A 23,308-nucleotide genomic window follows, 5' to 3' on the forward strand; every position below is an offset into this window, starting at 1 on the left:
AAAAAAGTGGCGGGTGTCCTCTTTGTTGTTGTTATTGTTTGAATCCCAGATTGCCCACTTACCACAGAATGTTGGCCAAATTTAATTGATCTGGCTATAGGCCTATAGTCAGGTAACTTTAGTCAATGGTACGAAATAAAATACAATCCAAAAGAAGCAGTCAACAATCATATTTAACATAGTTTTATTTATTTTGAACAAAATTTTAATAAATGTGGCTGCATTTCTCTTATGTTCAAAAAAGATGATGACTTTCGAGACGCATTATAAATTATTTCATCAAACTCTTTTGTAGAAAAAGAAAAGATAATTGCACTAAAGCATCTATCGTATGATAATATGACAATAGTAAGATAAGGTATCTGTGTAAAATTTTTTTTACAATTTTCTTTTTCTTCATTATTTTCCTTGCACACACCTATCACACCTTTTCCCAATCTTCTCTTTCCTACTGGTCTGACATACAATGCTGTAGACAGTTCTTAACAAGGTCCAACTTCAAACGAAGTACAACATTAAAAGGCTTTATAAAGCATACATAAAGTACTCATAAGTACTACAAACTGTAGATGCTTATAAAGCCTTTACAAGTTGTAGTTTGTTTGAAGTGAGACCATTAACAGAAAATGCAACCAAAAACAAGAAAAACAAACACAAGAAGCTTCCCCTAAATAGAAAAACAGAAATCTCCAAGAGGTGGACATCTTGAATATCTCACTTCTCTAGGACATATTTACACCAGTAAACACTCCAGTTGTTCAACTGAAGTACAATGCATATGGCATAACATGTCATTCAACATAGTATTTTTTTTCCAGAAAAATAATTACACAACCATTGTGCAGACAAACTCTCTGTTGAATCACAAAAACATCAGTTGTATCACAACCATTGTGCCAAATGTGTTGTACATCAGTTGTGCAACTTGAGTATGTACGGGGCCAGACAGGGGTAGGACATCTGCATAGATCCACAAGGTTCAGATCATGAATGTTTGGGGGAGTTTGTGGGAGATTATTTCTACAGAGAGGGGTACATCCGCTGCTGTCTTTTGGGGGAATAAAGTAAAGGTGAGGGAAACAATAAAGTAATGTTGCTCATTGATTGCTACAAAGAACAGTTCACCTCGATGAGTGTCTGTGAGAAAATCAACTGTTACGAGAACCTAAGGGGAAAATAATGTGAAAAGGCTAAATCACATAGACTTTCAGGGTGAAGTTTTCCCTAGGGAAAGATCTAGGATCAGTTTCCCTCCTCCAATTCTAACACCTACCATTAGTGGGTCAAATGCAGAACTGACCCAAGATCAGGGTCTTGAGGAAATGTCACCTTAATCGTCAGATTGATGTCTTCATGCCCGAGTACGGTTGACTTCAGAGTTATTCCGGCAGTACCGATTATATAGAAAAAACAAAGGTGTCATAATATGCGCTACTCAGTTGAACGGGAAGGATAAGACAGGGATGTCAAGGTCAAAGGTGAAAGCATAAGGAGCCTATCAGATTTCTTCCCAAATGTGCCATATCAATGAGTACCGGTTAGCAGCAGTCACACCAACGGAAGGAAATGCAGTATGTAGAGCCATCCCTTGAGAACTCCTTACCTTCACACAAACGCCTACTAGCTAAGGCCTTAGCTCTGTGTAAAGATACAAGGTGATTATCTTGGTCACAATGAGGTCAATAAGGTCAAATAGAGACAAAGAGGAGAGGGTATGTATGATTGTAGAGGGTATGGAAAATTGTATCCGTTTTCTGTCAAGTGTGTTGAGCATTTGATTGAGCTTGTCTGGAGATGAGATGGGCAAGATTTTCAGTTATACTTTTGGGACAATCCCATTGGTTACATTGCGCCAGGCAAGCTCAATCGAGTACAGCTAAAATATTTCAAAGAGAACAAATAGTATTTGAACCCAGGTCTTGTGACGCCTCTCCCACTGTGTGAAGTGAAGTGAGTCAAATATAAAAGCCAAACATACGGTTCTTGGATGTACTGCTTTAGAAAAAGTCAATCTAAGCCAATAGGTCACTTGATTTGAGGTAAATTGAACTTCGTAAATCTGACGTCCCCTTTGGGCCCATCACATACAAACGCATGACACAGGATAATGAGAGAGAAACTTATTGGCTCAAATAATATGAACTCGGAAGTACACTGAAGTCCATTGGTGGGAACATTTTGAATCCATGTGACAAGACCTCCACTGCTACCCTATTCACACAACTGAGCCGAGCTAAAATGAGCTGAGCTGTACTGTACTTCACTGGCCTGGTTTACATGCAACCGTGTAAGGAAAATAATCCAAGTGAGCACAATACGGTTCAGGTCGGTAAAACAGTGTAGAAAGGTATAGTACACCTGCTCTTCACTGGCTCTGTATTAGAGTTATATGTACTGCCATGAGAGAACCCTGATATGACTGAAATGTTCTATGTATCCACCAGGACAGGGGGGATCAATAAGTGTTTACTCTTTCTGTTTGTGAGTGTTTGAGTTAAGAATATTGTTAGCATATCCAGGAGCAGCTAAATGTTACTGGTTAAGAGAGGGGTGGATAAAAACACACAGGTTGGTGATACCTTTTTCAATATTCTCTGCCTCTTATGTGTTCTAAGACAACCCACTCACATTCCAACAAACTCCACAAACAACTGAACCAGGAGGAGAAAAAAACTATGAAGTACATCCTGAAGAAACAAGAGACTGAAAAGGTGAACTCAGGTTTAGATTGACACGGTGATATGATATTGATCCTTTGGTCTGAGATGTGTTGGCCCCACCCACGTCGTCGCCTCACCACATGACTACAATCCTTTGCTCCGGGTAAATTGCTCTCACTTCCTGTGGCCCAAAGAGGCTTCGACAGCACATACCAGGGACCTTCCAGGGTTCTTTCTGAACAGAGAGCCAGAACTGGTCAGAACCGGTTTTGCAACTCACTCATTCACAAATAAAACATTGAGTTTTTTTGCACATTTTTTCCATTATTCCTCACTGGAGGAGCTTTCCTCCAGGGGGAAAATGGCTGCCACACCGACGACCCCAGTGGAATTGTGGGATGCGGTGGTAATGGTGACTACGGTGTGCAGGAGAACAAAGACCAGCATGCACAGCTTCAGCCGGCCGCTACTGCTGCACTGTCTGGTGGGTGTGGCGGCCGAGGTGACTGATGTCGATGCCCCCTGTTGGTGATGGCAGGAGGGAGTTGGAGTCCTTTTCAGCGTCCCACGAGAACGGTTGTCCGGTTTAGAGTCCCACTGAACGTCGCAGCACTCTGCCTGGCTGTTGGGCTGCCCATGGCTCCCCAGTAGCCCTGTGGGGGACGAAGAGAGTAGTGGGTAAACACTGATATAAGCCATAGATGCTCATGTCTCTGTGCATCCCTCTCATGCATCCCTGTGTGTCTGTATCATCCATGCCTGTGTCTGATGATGATGACAAACCCAATTTCCCCAATACCAATAAAGTGTATTCATTCATTCAGATGACCCACAATAAGCTAAATAAATGACCCAGCCTAGTCCCAGCCTTACTTGCAGTGTGGTAATGCAGTGTTTTGTTGAAATGTATCACCAAATAAAAGACAGATGACCATGTGCATGAGAGCATAAATACCAGTCAGTATGCATGTTTATCCCAGTCTTCATATGAATAAACTATCAGTATCATTATGTTATATGCTGTATCATAGCCTAACATTAATGATCCTTTATTGAACTCTAAATTAAAAAGACGTAAGTGACATTTTGTAGCGACCCCATACTGCAGCACGGTAAATATAATCTACACCACTGCCCTCCAGGACCCCTACAGCGCCCGATGTCACAGGAAGGACAAAAAGATCATCAAGGACAACAACCACCCAAGCCACTGCCTGTTCACCCTGATACCATCTGGAAGGCGAGATCAGTACAGGTGCATCAAAGCTGGGACTGAGAGACAGAAGCTATTTTTCAATCTCAAGGCCATCAGACTGTTAAACAGCCGTCACTAACACAGAGAGGCTGCTGTCTACATACAGACTTATAGATAGATCACTAGTCACTTTAACAATGTCAATTTAATAATTTGTACATATCTTGAATTACTCATCCCATATGTACAGTTGAAGTCGGAAGTTTACATACACTTAGATTGGACTAAAAAAAACTCCATTTAAAACTCATTTTTCAACCACTCCACAAATTTCTTGTTAATAACAAACTATAGTTTTGGACAAGTCGGTAGGACATCTATTTTGTGCATGGCACAAGTCATTTTTCCAGCAATTGTTTAGAGACCGATTATTTCCCTTATAATTCACTATATCATTCTGGTGGGTCAGAAGTTTACATACACTAAGTTGACTGTGCCTTTAAACAGCTTGGAAAGTTCCAGAAAATTATGTCATGGCTTTAGAAGCTTCTGATAGGCTAATTGACATCATTTCAGTCAATTGGAGGTGTACCTGTGGATGTATTTCAAGGTTTATCTTCAAACTCAGTGCCTCTTTGCTTGAAATCATTGGAAAATCAAAAGAAATCAGCCAAGACCTCAAAAAAACAATTGTAGACCTCCACGAGACTGGTTCATCCTTGGGAGCAATTTCTAAATGCCTGAAGGTACCACGTTCATCTGTACAAACAATAGTACGCAAGTATAAACACCATGAGACCACGCAGCCGTCATACCGGTCAAGGCAGCTCAGCAAGGAAGAAGCCACTGCTCCAAAACCACCATAAAAAAAAGCCATAAAAATGCACATGGGGACACAGATTGTTCCTTTTGGAGAAATGTCCTCTGGTCTGATGAAACAAAAATATAACTGTTTGGCCACATCTTTATGTTTGGAGGAAAAAGCGGGAAGCTTGCAAGCTGAAGAATACCATCCCAACCGTGAAGTATGGGGGTGGCAGAATCATGTTGTGGGGTGCTTTGCTGCAGGAGGGACTGGTGCACTTCACAAAATAGATGGCATCATGAGGGAGGAAAATTATGTGGATATATTGAAGCAACATCTAGAGACATCAATCAGGACGTTAAAAGCTTGGTCTCAAATGGGTCTTCCAAATGGACAATGACCCCAAGCATACTTCCAAAGTTGTGGCAAAATGGCTTAAGGACAACAAAGTCAAGGTATTGGAGTGGTCATCACAAAGCCTTGACAATTTGTGGCAAAACTGAAAAAGCGTGTGCGAGCAAGGAGGCTTACAAACCTGACTCAGTTACACCAGCTCTGTCAGGAGGAATGGGCCAAAATTCACCCAACTAACTGTGGGAAGCTTGTGGAAAGCTACCAAAAATGTTTGACCCAAGTTAAACAATTTAAAGGCAATACACTCAATTAGTATTTGGTAGCATGTAAACTTCTGATGCACTGGGAATGTGATGAAAGAAATAAAAGCTGAAAGAAATCATTCTCTCTACTATTATTCAGACATTTCACATTCTTAACATAAAGTGGTGATCATAACTGACCTGTGACAGGGGATATGTACTAGGATTAAATGTCAGGAATTGTGAAAACTGAGTTTAAATGTATTTGGCTAAGGTGTATGTAAACTTCCATCTTCAACTGTATATACTCTATTTTTATACCATCTATTGCATCTTGCCTATGCCGATCCATATAATTCTATATTCTTATTCCGTCCCTTAGATTTGTGTGTATTGGGTAGTTGTTGTGGAATTGTTAGATTACTTGCTTGATATTACTGCACTGTCGGAACTAGAAGCGGAAGAATTTCGCTACACTCGCAATAACATCTGCTAACCATGTGTATATGACCAATAAAATGTCATTTGATTTGATGTCACGACTTGTGTCATCTCATCAAATGAGTATCAGAAAATGGGGATCTCAAAAGGCAAAGCCTACCATTTAATCGCTGACGCACAAGTAATACAAAGATATCAAAGGCTGCTCTAATTACGGTATTGAAATACTTAACATTTTTGGGGCTGGGGGAGGAAATGACAGAGCACCCCACTGAGATCAAATCAGGACAGGGCAGGTCATGTTATTTTGGTTCTGTCTTGATCACTGTGGAATATTAAAATACTACTCTGGAGTTGAACCCCATCACAGTGACTGTCTCAGCAATACACTTTACACTGAGAGGGAAGTGTCATTGATTTTACTAACACTGCCGTATATGTCCACTAGATGTCGCTAGTGACAAGTACATTATTGGCTTGAGTACCAGAGATCAAAACCATACAACTTTATCGATACCACTGAAAAGTAATTTTACAAGGGATCATCAGGGGCACAAGAGCACAATTAAATATATCTTGCAACATACAATTCCATCTAAATTCCTGTCAATGGACATAGGAGTGCAAATAAATTCCTACAATTAGTACATTTCAAAATTAATTGACCCAAGCCCATCTATCCTAGATCCATGGTGCATCTCAGGTAAACAGCATAGATGGATATACGCCCACCCGTATAAGCTGTGGCTACAAATCACACTTGATTGATTGACTGACTGATTGATCAGTCCATAACCACCACACCCACCTGTACATATGAAGCTGGGGCTTCCTCCGTGGATGAGATCGTCGTTGTCCGGTAGTATGAAGGGACACCTCTGCTGAACCTCAAGGCAGTACTGGAGACAAGGTACTGTCCTTCTACAATGCCTCTGTGTGGTGGGGAAATACTGTGCACACAGCCACGGTTTGTAGGCAGCCTGAGAGGTAGAAGATAGAGCATGTTAGTTAAACCAAATGAAACCCATATGTAAATTGGGGAAGTTCACTTTTAGCACATCATAAATAAGCAAACTATTACTTTGACATCAAGACTAAGCTATGTCTGTTCAAAAACAAAGATCTCAGTTGTCTTCTGTTTGGCTCTGAATGTTATTAAATAACATCCATCCTATCTTCAAAACTAGAGATTTTTCAGTACACATATTTCCAGAAAATACTATAGGAATTTTTCAGAAACAGAGATTTAACAATTTCTCACAGATCTTGCAAAATCCCATTCGATGTTATTCAGCCTTATAAATTGATGTGTTAGAGATACATGACTGTATAAAAGACAACCAGATGCCAATCATCAATTGTCAATGTAATCCACCCATGACATGTGACTAAATCATATTTGTTGTAATTAGGAGTGCTTTTATTTAAAGTATCTCGAGGAGATCAAGGAGTTGTGGCAGTGTGCCATTGTTGAGCTATTTTGGTAAATACAGATGCAAGGTTCCTCTTATACTACTTGTACTTATTTCCTTCCTCTTATACTACTTTCATACTTACATGATACCTAAAAGGAGTATATAAAAACAATATGAAAAGAATAGCAGAAGGTATAGAGTTACAAAATTCCCATAACTTTCCCAAATTTCCCCAGTTTTCCCATAATACTGGTTGGAGATGATTGGTATTAGTGGGGAAAAAGCAGGAAGTAGCTTATGGCAATCCTCCTTATGGAAAACTGGGACATTTTTTGGAAAGTTACCAGAATTTTACAACTCAAGGAAGGCTGGGTGGGGTTGTTGCCATATCACTTTCAAATGTCCAATTATGCAGTATCAGAACCTAAGGAAAGGAATAAAATTATTTTGAATTCAATGATTCTACTAATTACTGTTCCGTACATTGTATTTGGAATCACCTGGGCCTGTGTTCATAAAGCTTTCAGTTCTTCAGCACTCCTACTCTTGCTGCTATTACCTATATACAACCAGCAGAGGAGAATGTCTCTTCCTAATTGATCCTCAGGATGAGGTTCTCTGATACCCAGCCAAGCCCCATAAAGTATGACATTTACAATAGTACATAAATACATTTTCATATTTGTAGTCCCAGGAGGAATTGAACCCACAACCCTGGCATTACAATTACCATTCACTACCAACTGAGCCACACAAGACCTTTTGTAGTGCTGCTAATGCCAATGTACTGTACAACTGACTCTGCCCTTAAACAAATCAATGGCCCCCATCCCCCAGTGCAATCTCCCTTTCTCCCAGTAGACGACACCACCTTCACACAAAAATGCATAATGTACCTATCAGGGATTGACTATAAAAAAATGAAATCACATACACATATTTAGCAGATGTTGTTGCGGGTGTAGCGAAATGCTTGTGTTCCTAGTTCCAAAAGTGCAGTAGTATCGAACAATTCACAACAATACACAAACATCTAAAAGTATCACATCCAGTCCTGATTGGGAGTCCCATAGGGCAGCGCATGACTGGCCCAGTGTCATCCGGGTTTGGCCCGGGGTAGGCCGTCATTGTAAATAAGAATTGTTCTAAACTGACTTGCCTAAGTTAAATAAATGTGAACATTTGAAATATTAAAAATAAATAAAATAATGGAATTAAGAAATGTATAAAGGAATGTTGGAGTGGCATTGACTAAAATACAGTAGAATAAAGTATATGAAATGAGTAAAGCAGCATGCAAAGTCCAAGATCAGCGCCTTCGTTTTGTTGACGTTGAGAGTGAGGTTATTTTCCTGGCACCACTCCTCCAGGGCCCTCACCTCCTCCCTCTCGTCATTGCTGGTAATCAGACTGTTTAATTTGTGTTTCAGTGGATTGGTCTACACAATATTAAAGGTCAACGGATCAGAGCTGGCAAAGTTTCCTAGGAGTTATAGTGTAAATTAGTCTTTGAGCATGCTAAACAGCGATAATGATGATATCGACCCGAACGGCCCGCATCATTGGCTGAGAGCCAAGGTCAGAATTTAAGTGCCACTTTTTCCAATGGCTTCAGCATGGCCATGCTCCATTCAGAGGAGAAACAACAAAGAGTGAAAAATGCAAGTGATTAACAACTGGTGCAATGATATTTGTCATGTTCAGAAGTGTGCAAAACACTAAATGTTGCAAATAGAAATGCCACAAATAAAGCAGACATTATTCCTTACCCTACATATACTGTATGAGAGGCATGTCTGTTCTCTTAATGTATTTCTAACTGAACATTCCATAACATTGTGCCATGCTGAATTTGGCACTGGAGTAACCTGAACACAACTCTAACTCATAAAAGAGATAAAGAATAGTTTACCAGAGAAGAAAAAATAATCACCACTCATTCTCCATCTGTGACGTAAACGGTACAGCACTCCTTTACATTACCAAACATAGGGGGTTTTGAGCACAAGCTGCATTTGAATGAGAAGCACATGCACAAGCGCACACACACACTCACTCATCTATTCACACACCCTCATCTATTCACACACACCCGCAGGAACACAGTTAGATAAAGCTATGCTTGTTTTAACTGTGAATAAATATACACCAGTTTTCCCAAGGACATCACTGTTTCAGCACCACGGACAGCATCTATCAGGTTACATTAGACTTCCACCAGACTGACTCTGTCCATTTCAGCATCATGAACAGCTTCGGCCAGGCCTCCCACAAAACTGTCTGTAGTGTTCACAGAGTTCCTGTGCCATTATGGCATCTGTGACATCATGGGCAGTACCTTTGTGGTACCATTCTTCATTTAAGGTAGTCCATTTATTTCTTATTTTGTGTTTGAAAAAGTGTAAAGCTAATATTGGTGAATCACAGGAACCTACAGGGCTGGAGTCCTGAACCAGATATTGTCTGTCATTCAATTATTGTGGCCATTTGATGGTGGTTCTGTGTAGCCCATTAGGTGGAGCATGCCGCTTGCAACGCCAGGATAGTGGGTTTGATTCCTGGGACCAACAAAATGTATGCACACTTGACTGTAAGTCGCTTTGGAGAAAAGTGTCTGCTAAATTCCATGCATTATTATATTATGATGGTAATATAGCTTAGGGGAGAACCCCGGAAGTCAAAACCACAATTGTGTGGACTTCTCATTTTACAAGTTTGAAGTTTTAATGTTACGTGCACATAGTTACAACTGTTGCCGGCTATAACATCGACTTATATCGATAAATGGGCAGATGAAGATGTCAGACTGCCCAAGGCAGTCCAACTAAAAGGTTACAGTAAATTAATCGGGAGTTACATTCACAATGTACAAGGTAAGATTATGTCTATAACGTAAACTCGTACATCGCCTTGGTCCGTACAATTGCCCTTATTTTAGCGCCCCAAAAATCTAATACTTCCAGATCAACTGTAATGGCAATACCATTGTAAAGCACAATTTCTCCCCTTTCCAACAATATCAATTACATGACCTAAATCCTGCCTGTTTCTGCATAATTCAAGCAGGCAATGAGCCCCGTCGGGTCTTTTTAAAAATGGCGGGTGGGAAGCGAAACTAATGCTTGATAGTGAGAAGGAGAGATGTTGTGTGGGAAAATTGCTTTTTTTCACTCGATCTGTCCAACTTATCGCCTCTAAAATGTCAATAAAACACTATAAAGAGTTTATATAATGTGTCATTACATACCTATTTGAAGGTTTGTGTCGAATATGAATCGGGTTTTTAGGGCGGTGCTAAAGTGATCTTACAAGTAAACAGCGGCTTTGAGAATGATGATCGCATGCAATGATGACAAAAAAAATTACTAGGTATTCCCCCCCTTACCCCCGTCACTGTCCATTTCTTGTTTTTAACAGATGATAGAAGTGCTACAGCTGATGGAGAGAGATTGTAAGACATAAATAGTTGCTTTATGCGTGCTGTACGTTACGACATGACACATCAAGATGTAAGTTTTTTCAACTTTTCTTCAATACTATAGAGCCATTACCATGTCGATCAACACTTGAATTAGAAACCTAGTTCACACCCCCGATTTTGCCGTCAACACAGTCGCTTACAATCCCATTAGTTTTCTTTGTAGCCTCGTTTGAATATTGCGGTTGCGCACATTTGTACAGAATGGGATGAGTTTACGTTAAGTGTTTTTGCAGCCAGTTTGTTGCTAGCTCAGTAGCTAGCTAGCTGGCTATAGCTAATGTAACGTTGTAGATTGAAAAAGGTGTAAAGTTGATATTTTAACATAACTTCATTGACAATATTACTGAATACTTTCAGGTACAACCTGGTACAGGTACAACATACAACCTTTGTAGTTAAGTAGTTACTGTAATGTTCACTGTTGTTGTTGTGGCTGTGCTTGTCATCTTAAGGCAGGCAGGTGTAAGGTCATTTCACTCAATGCGAAAGAATGTGACTCGTACATAATTCAGATCGTTTGCTGGTCAGTTAGATAAGTGGGGGTGTCAATTGAGTATGGCCATTTCTACTTGCAAGTGTGGTGGTATGCATTCTAGTCATGCGCCGGGATGCCATAAACCACGGAATCCACATATAGAAGGTACTGCATGTATGTTAAAACCTACCCAATTCCCATTTTAATTTGAATCCAGAAAAATGTCATACTAAAATAATCAATAGTCACTCAAAAATGTAGCAGAAATGACATCAACTTTATATTCAGCCTGTTTCAGTTTGCCACATTATTTCAAATCTGCATGCTAAGCGCCCTGCTGAAATGTAAATGGATTATGGATCTTCAATTAGATTTAATAGACCCAAATTGAATAATTTTGGCCCTACCAGTTTTTAAACCTAGCACTACTGAAAACCCTAAAATCTATGCAATAATCAAACATTTCAGCTAAGTAGCCTTTTTTGCATTGTTCTTCTTTTGGATTCTGCTTTGTTATAGCTTATAGAATTGTATGGACAATCCATATCATTATTATGTTCTTATTTCTGTGTCCCTTGTGGTGTATTAAAATAAATATTAGGTTGACTTGTCTAACTCAATTCTGTTTTTACTTATTTCCAGGAAAATGTCTCCCCTGAAAGTCCATTCATCATGGAGACTAAATGGAACTGCAAAGAGGGCCAGGAAAAGTGCAACCATGTCGTCAGTTTACTGTACACCATAGCTTTACATTAAAATGGGCTACACATCTGTTCCACCAAACGAGAGCAAAACATCCTTGCCTCAAACATGGCACATTCCCATGCATACCTCAGGTCTGCAGTAAAAACCTGTAAATACAGTTCAAATATTGAATGTAATGCCACCAAAGAAAGACAATGCACCTGCCAACAAGGTCCCTGGAGGACTTGTGAGTGGATTTTGACAAACCTCTATTGTCCAGCCCCTACACCATTACCCAGTAAAGAGTTTGCAAGAAACATCCTGCAAAACCTTGCTGCAATTGGAAGCAACTGCCAGATGTAAACCTTGTTGGCCTCAAACTCAGAGCAACAGTATGTGCCTTCTGAGTATGGTGAGCTGCCCTTTGGATTTGTTCTGACCTACCAAATATAAAACAACCCCCACCCATTGCCTCCTGGAGATCAAGTGCCAAGACCAGGGCAGTTTTACTGGTTGCAAGTACCTGACCCATGGAGCAGATGGAACCTTCAGCCTGAAGCGAAATCACGAGTAGCCCTACCAGGTCACAATTGTATTCATCACATGCTTTGTAACAACAGGTGTAGACAACAACAATGCAGACGGAAGGAAAATAGATAAATAAAAGACAAGTAATAACACATAAGAATAAAAGTAATAACAAATACACCACAATGATTAACTATAACTTGGCTATATACAGTGTGGCAAAAAAAGTATTTAGTCAGCCACCAATTGTGCAAGTTCTCCCACTTAAAAAGATGAGAGAGGCTTGTAATTTTCATCATAGGTACATTTCAACTATGACAGACAAAATGAGAAAAAAAATCCTGAAAATCACATTGTAGGATTTTTTTATGAATTTATTTGCAAATTATGGTGGAAAATAAGTATTTGGCCCTGCGGCCTTGTGAATGTTGACCTGTTTAAAGATCTTACTCATCCAGAACACCTGGTGTTCTCATGCATGGTTTAGTGTTGCTTGCATCGAAGCAAGCTTAGAAGGCATCTAGATCGTCTGGGCAGATCATGGCTAGGTTTCCCTTTGCAATCTGTGATAGTTTTGCAAGCCCTGCCACATCCGACAAGCGCCAGAGCCAGGGTAGTAGAATTCGATCTTAGTCCTTTATTGACACTTTGCCTGTTTGATGGCTTGTCAGAGGTCAAAGCGGGATTTCTTATAAGCGTTAGGATTAATGTCCTGATTCTTGAAAGCGGCAGCTCTAACCTTTAGATCAGTGTGGATATTTCCTGTAATCCATGTCTTCTGGTTGCGATATGTATGTACGGTCACTGTGGGGATGTTGTTGTCGATGCACTTATTAATGAAGCCGGTGGCTGATGTGGTAAACTCCTCAATGCCATCAGATGAATAAATGCAACAATTTCAAAGATTTTACTGCGTTACAGTTCATATAAGGAAATCAGTCAGTTGAAATGAATTCATTAGGACATAATCTATGGGTGTGGATAACTGGGAATACAGATATGCATCTGTTGGTCATAGATACCTTTAAAAAAAGGTAGGGGCGTGGATCAGAAAACAAGTCATTATCTGGAGTGAACACCATTTTCCTCATGCAGTGCAACACATCTCCTTCGCATAGAGTTGATCAGGTTGTTGATTGTGCCCCGTTGACACACTCCTCTTCAATGGCTGTGTGAAGTTGCTGGATATTGGTGGGAACTGGAACTGTTGTACATGTAGATCCAGGGCATCCCATACATACTCAATGGGTGATATATATGGTGAGTGTGCAGGCCATTGAATAACATGGGACATTTTCAGTTTCTAGGAACTGTGTACAGATCCTTGCGACATGGGGCCATGCATTATCATTCTGAAACATGAGGTGAGGGCGGTGGAGGAATGGCATGTGTAACCTTAATTTAACTAGGCAAGTCAGTTAAGAACCAATTCTTATTTACAATGATAGACTACCCTGGAACAGTGGGTTAACTGTCTTGTTCAGGGGCAGAACAGCAGATTTTCATCTTGTCAGCTCGGGGATTCGATCCAGCAACCTTTAGGTTACTGGCACAACACTACATGCTGCCACATGACAATGGGCCTCGGGATCTTGTCATGGTATCACTGTGCATTCAAACTGCCCATCGATAAAATGCAATTGTGTTCATTGTACAAAGCTTATGCCAGCCCATATCACCCCACTGCCGCCATGGGCACTCTGTTCACAACGTTGGTATCAGCAAACCGCTTGCCCGGCGCAGTTGATAACATGATTCATCCGTGAAGAACACACTTCTCCAGCGTGCCAGTGGCCATTGAAGGTGACCATTTGCCCACTGAAGTCGGTGGGGACGACGAGACGGTTGCTGATGGTTTCTTGCGCAGAAATTCTTTGGTTGCGGAAACCCAAAGTTTCATCACCTGTCTGAGTGGCTGGTCTCAGATGATCCTGCAGGTGAAGAAGCCGGATATGGAGGTCCTGGGCTGGTGTGGTTACACGTCATGTGCGGTTATGAGGCCAGTTGGACGTAATGCCAAATTCTCTAAAACTACATTAAAGGCAGCTTATAGCAGAGAAATTAACATTAAATTATCTGGCAACAGCTCTGGTGGACATTCCTGCAGTCAGCATGACAATTGCATGTTCCCTCAAAACTTGAGACATCTGTGGCGTTGTGTTGTGTGACAAAACTGCACATTTCAGAGTGGCCTGTGTAATGATAATGCTGTTTAATCTGATTCTTTATATGCCACACCTGTCAGGTGGATGGATTATCTTGGCAACGGAGAAATGCTCACTAACAGGGATGTAAACAAATTTTTTTTTTGCTTTTTGTACATATGGACAATTTCTGGGATGTTTTATTTCAGCTCATGAAACATGTGACCAACACTTTACATGTTGCGTTTATATTTTTGTTCAGTGCATATTTCCTGAGCTTTATTAAATCTGCTAGGTATAGGACAGTCAATTCAAAAACGTATTCCTTATGATATATTCTTTGACTGTCTTTTTTGCCATTTATGAATGTGTTATTCAATGCGTTGTTATGGGCAAATTCAATATTTTATCAAATACTTTAAAAAAATGTGATACCTAAATTGGTACTCATTTTTTATATCAAATAGCTAAATGATGAGGGGTTGAGGGTAGCTGAAGGATGGGACTAAAAATACACTGTGTCCCTAAAATGTATATAGTATGTATAAGCTGGAAGTACAAGCCTAAGTGTTCTTGTCCATTAGTTTACTCAAATTAGGGGTTGGGTGGTAGGGTTTAAAATAATTGACAAGAAACTGAAAATCTCGTACAATGCTGTGTACTACTCCCTTCATAGAACAGCGCAAACTGGCCCTAACCAGAATAGAAAGAGGAGTGAGAGGCCCCGGTGCACAACTGAGCAAGAGGACAAGAACATTGTAGTGTTTAGTTTGAGAAACAAACGCCTCACAAGTCCTCAACTGGCAGCTTCATTAAATAGTATCCGTAAAAATAGTGAAAAACAGTGAAGAGACGACTCCGGGATGCTGGCCTTCTAGGCAGAGTTGCAAAGAAAAAGTAATATCTCAGATTGGCCAATAAAAATAAAATATTAAGATGAGCACAGACAATGGACAGAGGAACTCTGCCTAGAAGGCCAGCATCCCGGAGTTGCCTTTTCACTGTTGACGTTGAGACTGGTGTTTTGCGGGTACTATTTAATGAAGCTTCCAGTTGAGGACTTGTGAGGTGTCTGTTTCTTTGTGTGGCAGAGACCACAAAAATATATCAGTTTACTCATCCAGTGCTAAGCTTTAGGAATGTTGCTACTTATCCATAGGATATAATATATTTGTAATTTTCAGGAACTATCGCTTTAACAAATATGTGATGAACATTAATTAATATATTTGATGATGTCATTAGAAAGATTGGAGGGTTTTCTCTTTATTTCACCATTAAATGTCTGTACCTTTCCATTGAAATTTAAATAATAATAAAAAATAGACCCTTTTCGGCTGAACCCAGATTGACATTTCAGGGATTGTGGTCTGGCGTATGCACATGACTTGAGTTTTCGATTGCTAGTAATCAATCAAATGTGATAAGTTTGTTCTAACCTTATGTTATATCTGTGATTGCACCCCCCTAAAAAAATAAAGATTTAGAAATGCAATTTTGGTATCTTTAACGTGAGAATTTTAGTGGGTTATGAAAGAATTTACAAAAAAACTGTTCTGAGATCTTGGATGTGGAAACTTTGATGCTCAATATCTCAGAACTATGCTTTGCGCAGATAGAACCTTATATTCCCATGGTCTTGCAATGCCAAAGACAACACCTCGGTCATGTTCCCAGCATAGAAATACGTGGGTGGTTGATCGGTGGACCGGCAGCCATAAGTGTACCCATGAGGGTGCAGTCAAATTGCCATGATCTGAGGGGATTTTCCCATATAATTATATTTATAGGGTTCCCATTCATTATGTGGACAAATAACTCTGGCGGTGCACCTGTGTGTGTGTGATTGCATAATGGCGTGAGTAGCCTAGTGCCTTCAATGGGTTTCAGTATCGTTTCAAGGAAACTTTTCCAAGCATTGATGACCATCACCGTTACCAATACAAATTCTGACCAATCAGGATCCAGATGGGATTAGTCACTCTATCCACTGCTTGAACTGCCAGAGAGAGGGAGAGAAAGAAAGGGGGGGTAAAACATGGCCAATGTTCCTTGCAAGTGAAGTTTCTATTTTAAGCTATGCACACACACACAAACTGATACACTATACACTGCATTTGGAAAGTATTCAGACCCCTTGACTTTAAAAAAAATGTTGTTACGTTGCAGCCTTATTCTAAAATGTATTACAATTGTTTTATCCCTCATCAATTTACACAATACCTCACTTCATCCCAAACAGCAATGTTCCAACATCTAGTGGAAAGCCTTCCCAGAAGAGTGGAGGCTGTTCTAGCAGCAAAGGGGGGGACCAACTCCATATTATTGCCAATGATTTTGGAATGAGATGTTTGACGAGCAGGTGTCCACATACCTTTGGCCATATGTACATATACAAACACATACACATATATTGAGTTGCACCCCCCACCTTTTTCCCCTCAATTCAGCGAGGCATGGACTCTACAATGTGTCGAAAGTGTTCCACAGGGATGCTGGCCTATGTTGACTCCAATGCTTCCCACAGTTGTGTCAAGTTGGCTGGATGTCCTTTGGTTGGTGGACCATTCTTTATACACACTGTTGAGTGTGAAAAGCCAGAAGGGTTGCAGTTCTTGATACAAACCCCATTCAAAGGCACTTAAATATTTTGTCTTGCCCATTCACCCTCTGAACGGCACACATACATAATAATCCATGTGTCAAATGTCTCAAGGCTTCAAATGTACCTAAAATAATTACCTAAAAGTAATTATTTACCATGAGAGGGCCATAAACAATAACTAGTACTCTAAGAAAGGCTCAAATCTCACCTTTCCTGTAAGATAGTTTGCTGAGGTGTAGTCAATTTTGAGGACACAAGCTCAAGTACAGTTCACAGTACAAATATGATACAAATATGAAAATATGAAATATTTCCTATGCAACAAAACTGTATATGGTTTGAAATTGCTTCAATATTTTCTGAACATTTGTATAATTAATTTATTATACAACTTTTTTAATTATTTAACTAGGCAAGTCAGTTAAGAACAAATTCTTATTTTCAATGACAGCCTAGGAACAGTGGGTTAACTGCCTGTTCAGGGGCAGAATGACAGATTTGTACCTTGTCAGCTCAGGGATATGAACTTGCAACCTTTCAGTTACTAGTCCAACGCTCTAACCACTAGGCTACCCTGCCACCCATAGGGCTAACTATATGATTTCACCTTCCTTATAACTGTAAAATACATATTTGTATATTAAGTGTTTCAGAAAATGTCCATACTTTTTAAAGGTCTCTCTTGATCAAAACATCTGCCCCCATCGATGTGAACGTCTCATAGAGACTAGCCTTTCACCTCAAATTAATCTCGTCCATCTATGACAAACATAATTTATTTTTTAGAATACTAGCTATAAATCGATCTCTGAATGTGCTACAGCGACTCTCTGCTGCTGGGTTATGATGTAAGGATTCCAGGCATATGTGTTGTTAGAGGCTGTGAAGTAGGGTTCAGCCAGGACTTGATGGACAGTCAGAAGGGTGAATTAAATGGTAGAAGTGGTGTCAGATTTCGATCTACGGTGTACATAGATCGATTTATAAATGAAAAAATCGGTCGGGGACCAGTACCAGAACCACGGGATTTACATCAAAGAGGTTAAAAATCCTTCCTTAAAACCTCTTTGCGCTGCAATCACATTAACGGGATGATATGACAACAGCCAGTGAAAGTGCAGGGCGCCAAATTCAAAACAACAGAAATCTCATAATTAAAATTCCTCAAACATACATGTATCTTGTGCCGTTTTAATTTCTATTTTGAAAACTGAGTGTGAAAGATCACATTGCGTAAGTGGATAGGTGGGGGCTCTCAGAGTGAGTTTTGCGCTACAGTGTAAAGCGGCCATTGTTTCTCCCTGAGGATTGATTATAAAAAAAACGTTTGACAAGTTTCTGTGGACATTATGGATATTATTTGGAATATACGTCTGCGTTGTCGTGACCGCTCTTTCCTGTGGATTTCTGAACATATGGGAGTCTCGTGAGTGAAAACATCCGAAGATCATCAAAGGTAAATGATTAATTTGATTGCTTTTCTGATTTTTGTGACCTAGCTACTTAAGTGTACATAATGTTATGTTATGCTATCGATAAACTTACACAAACGCTTGGATTGTTTTCACTGTAAAGCATCATTTCAAAATCTGAGACGACAGGTAGATTAACAAAAGGCTATGGTGTGTTTTGCAATATTGCACTTGTGATTTCATGAATATGAATATTTTTTTGTAATATTATTTGACTGTGGCGCTATGCTATTCAGCGGTTGCTGACGAAAATGATCCAGCTAACTGGATGGGTAGCATCAAGAAGCTAATGCAACCGCTGTGTCAGATTTCAAAAACACTTTACGGAAAAAGCAAACCATGCAATAATCTGAGACGGAGCTCAGAACAATCAAGTCAAAATAGCTGCCATGTTGTAGTCAACATAAACCATAAATTACATGCTAAATATTCCCTTACCTTCGATGATCTTCACCAGAATGCACTCCCATGAATCCCAGGTCCACAATAAATGCTTGATTTGTTCGATAATGTCCGTTATTAATGTCCAATTAGCTACTTTTGTTAGTGCGTTTGGTATACATATCCAAACGCTCGTTCTGGTCAGCGTTACGTCGGACAAAAACTTCAAAAATGTATATTACAGGTCGAAGAAACATTTCAAACTAAGTACAGAATCAATCATTAGGATGTTTTTATCATTAGTCTTCAATAAAGTTCCAACCGGAGTACTCCTTTGTGTCTTGAGGAGCCATGAAACGCAGGTCGCTATAATGTGAAATGCGCATAACCAGGAAATGGCTGACTACCAGACACCTGATTCATTCTGCTGTCATTCAGTCCCACAACACAGTAGAAGCCTCATTCAAATTTCTATAGACGGTTGACATCTAGTGGAAGCCCTAGGAAGTGCAACTTCATTAATATCTCAAGGGGATTTCAATGGGAAGTGTGTTGAATACATACCAACCTCAGATTTCTTACGTCCGGTTTTGATTTCTCCTCAGTTTTTTGCCTGCCATATGAGTTTTGTTATACTCACAGACATCATTCAAACAGTTTTAGAAACTTCAGAGTGTTTTCTATCCAATAATAATAATAATATGCATATATTAGCAACTGAGACTGAGGAGCAGGCCATTTACTTTGGGCACCTTATTCATCCAAGCTACTCATACTGCCCCCAGCCATAAGAAGTTTTAACCTGTCTCCTCCCCTTCATCTACACTGATTGAAGTGGATTTAACAAGTGATATCAATAAGAGATCATAGCTTTCACCTGGATTCACCTGGTCGGTCTATGTCATGGAAAGTGTTCTTCATGTTTTTATACTCAGTGTATTTACACACAACACAACATGTGGTTGTAAAGGTGTGTTTAAACTCAAACTCTCTCACAGGCAATCCATTGTGCTGAAAACCAGTTTGATCAATGACGAACACACACACACACACAGGACGCAAACACTATACACAATAGTAGACAAGTGTTTGAGATAATATTTTACTTTATTATTGTACTCCACACATTTGCATTTAGATTATAAAGAAGAGCTGATGTCTCTCTCTCTCTCTACCTCTTTCTCTCATTCGTCTCCATCTCATGTGCATGCCTTCCTCTCCTTTGCGCCTGGACCTAACGTGTATCCCCGAGATCATTTCGCATGCAATGCTGCTCTTCCTCTCCTCTCCTTTTCTGTTCTGTTCTTCTCTGAGAGAAAAGAGAGGAAGGGCGCACACCACATCAGGGGGAGGGAATTGAGAGTTGCACACTGACACCTTCTATTGTGTGAATGCCATGAATACTATTGTGGAATATGCTATACAAAATGTCAACGTAACATGTTGGTCCTCATCTTTTGACTAAAAGTGTTTGAATTGAGGACAATTACTACACAACAGAGTCTGGCTTTATAACATTGGTAATTATGATTTGTTAGGCGGCTGTGCAAGGCTAAGCTATGCACTATAGGCCTACGTATAAGAACATGTTGAAGTGAAATCCTACAAAAACTGGGTAATACAAGCTAGAGAATTGAGGCAGTGATGCAGAATCCAATAAAACGATTAGATTACCCAATGACACAAAGGTATCGTATTAGTTTGATGAGCTAGATAATACTAATGCAAATTGACTGTTGCAAGGCACTGGCTAATGCTATGCTAACTGTGGAATGAAGTTTAGCTCTGGGTAAGTTGTCTGAGTTGGTGCTCACAGTTCAGCAAGTAAAGGATTGAGCTAGTTTTTGTATAAATTAGGCCCAAATCTGTTGCCTGGTATAAATAAAGAACGACTCAAAAGCTGTGGTCTGCTATACAGTACATCATCGCCATTCCCCATCCTAACATCACAGTAACATGCAATCCCAAATTAACCCCTGACCCCATATCCCTATATTCCCTAACCATGTATATAGATCTGTGAGGACTGGATAGACATGAGCAATATGTATTCGGTGCATGTGACAAATAACATTTTATTTTATTTGAAAATATACCTAACCTATCAGATAGCAAGGTGGAACTACTTCCATATTGCCTATACCCATACAATTCTCTCCAAATTACACCACTGCCTAGCAGTTAGGGGCTGATTTTGGATTGGGCAGCATAGCACGTATGTTTGTAATTATCTCTCCATCAAGCTGAGGCATTGTACTTCATCGTGGCAAGTCCATTTATCTGCCAAATGAGGCACAACTGATTCAGATGCGCTTTTCTTCAGTCTGCGGCTGTGGGGTGGTGTAGCAAAGCAAAGCATATGCCCCTGATTTGGGGAGCCAGCCAAAATTCCCTGCCACACGCTGCTAGCATTAAATCTATCGGCTCTTTCGAGTTAATGCCACCCGCCACAAAAAAAAACTTATAATAATAATATTAATCACATTGTTGTTTATTGTCAGGATGACTTTCATTATGGCGCAGTCATGAAGTGCCTCTCTCCTCTCTGTTGGCTTGACCTGTCATTGTCAAATCAAATCAAAGTTTATTTGTCACCTGCGCTGAATACAACAGGTGTAGTAGACCTTACAGTGAAGTGCTTACTTACAGGCTGTAACCATTAGTGCAAAAAAGGTATTAGGTGAACAATAGGTAGGTAAAGAAATAAAACAACATTAAGAAGACAGGCTATATACAGTAGCGAGGCTATAAAAGTAGCGAGGCTACATACAGACACCGGTTAGTCAGGCTGATTGAGGTAGCATGTACATGTAGGTATGGTTAAAGTGACTATGCATATATGATGAACAGAGAGTAGCAGTAGCATAAAAGAGGGGTTGGCGGGTGGTGGGTGGGACACAATGCAGATAGCCCGGTTAGCCAATGTGCGGGAGCACTGGTTGGTCGGGCCAATTGAGGTAATATGTACATGAATGTATAGTTAAAGTGACTATGAATATATGATAAACAGAGAGTAGCAGCAGCGTAAAAAGAGGGGTTGGGGGGGGACACAATGCAAATAGTCCGGGTAGCCATTTGATTACCTTTTCAGGAGTATTATGGCTTGGGGGTAAAAACTGTTGAGAAGCCTTTTTGTCCTAGACTTGGCACTCCGGTACCGCTTGCCATGCGGTAGTAGAGAGAACAGTCTATGACTGGGGTGTCTGGGGTCTTTGACAATTCTTAGGGCCTTCCTCTAGAGGTCCTGGATGGCAGGAAGCTTAGCCCCAGGATGTACTGGCACATCCTGCCCTGTTCATGCTCCCCTCCCCCATCTCCTCAGTCTACACATCCTGGAAGCCCACTGGAGCTTTCACTGGGGGAAAGATATAGTGCATCACAAATGACAAACTATTCTCTACAGATGCAAGATCTTAATTTGATCACTCTTTTGTTGCTCAGAAATTTCCTGCACGGCAGGAAATGCAAATGTGTAGTGCATTCGAGGTTTAAAAAGGCTTCTAAAGTTTGTAATTTCCACTTTAAAATGTCAGACTTGACATTGCCCTATGAAAAATAGATCAACCCCTACAACACATGTCCATTAATTATCATCCACATAATAATTCACATATCCTATTGCTGCAGTATTCGTTTCCTGCTGTAACAAACTGGTTCAAATGAAGATCATACATCTGCATATAATGCACCGGGCCCTGGTCCAAAGTAGTTCAAGTCCTCTGAATGAGGTATAAATTACGTGATGAATAGGCTTACAGTGCCTTCAGAAATGATTCATACCCCTTGACTTATTCCCAATTTTGTTGTGTTACAACCTGAATTCAATATGGATTAAATATATGTTTTGCTTACACATCTACATACAATATCCAATATTGACGAAGTGAAAATGTGTTTTTAGAAATTTTTTGCAAATGTATTGAAAATTAAATACAGAAATATCTAATTTACCTATTGTAAGTATTCACACTCGAGTCAATACTTTGTAGAAGCAGTTTGGGCAGCGATTACAGCTATGAGTGTTTCTAGAAAAGTCTCTAAGAGCTTTCCACACCTGGATTCTGCAACATTTGCCCATTATTCTTTTCAAAATTCTTCAAGCTCTGTCAAATTGGTTGTTGATCATTGCTAGACAACCATTTCAGGTCTTGCAATAGATTTTCAAGTAGATTTAAGTCAAAACTGTAAATCGGCCACGTACATTCACGGTCCAGCGTAGATTTGGCCTTGTGTTTTAGGTTATTGTCTGGTGGAAAGCAAACTGAATCAGGTTTTCCTCTAGGATTTTGCCTGTGCTTAGCTCCAATCAACTTCTTTTTTATCCTGAATATACTCCCCAGTCTTTCACAATTGCAAGCACACCCATAACATGATGCAGCCACCACTACGCTTGAAAATACGGAGAGTGGTACTCAGTAATGTGTTG

The 23,308-nt window shown here is 40.0% G+C and overlaps 1 protein-coding gene across 1 annotated transcript in view; it reads right to left on the reverse strand.

Moving 5' to 3' along the window:
* Positions 1 to 167: 167 nt before the first annotated feature.
* LOC112266608 (transmembrane protein FAM155A) overlaps positions 168 to 23,308 on the reverse strand; it is a 71,911-nt gene continuing 48,770 nt past the window's right edge. The window contains exons 2-3 of the mRNA XM_024444235.2: positions 6,506 to 6,677; positions 168 to 3,313 (exon numbers count right to left, since the gene is read on the reverse strand). Of these exons, the coding sequence (XP_024300003.1) occupies positions 2,985 to 3,313; positions 6,506 to 6,677 (501 nt within the window). The 3' untranslated portion in view covers positions 168 to 2,984. The remainder of the gene's footprint in view (positions 3,314 to 6,505; positions 6,678 to 23,308) is intronic.

The sequence above is a fragment of the Oncorhynchus tshawytscha genome, linkage group LG14 (genome assembly GCF_018296145.1).
Source record: "Oncorhynchus tshawytscha isolate Ot180627B linkage group LG14, Otsh_v2.0, whole genome shotgun sequence".
NCBI lineage: Eukaryota > Metazoa > Chordata > Actinopteri > Salmoniformes > Salmonidae > Oncorhynchus > Oncorhynchus tshawytscha.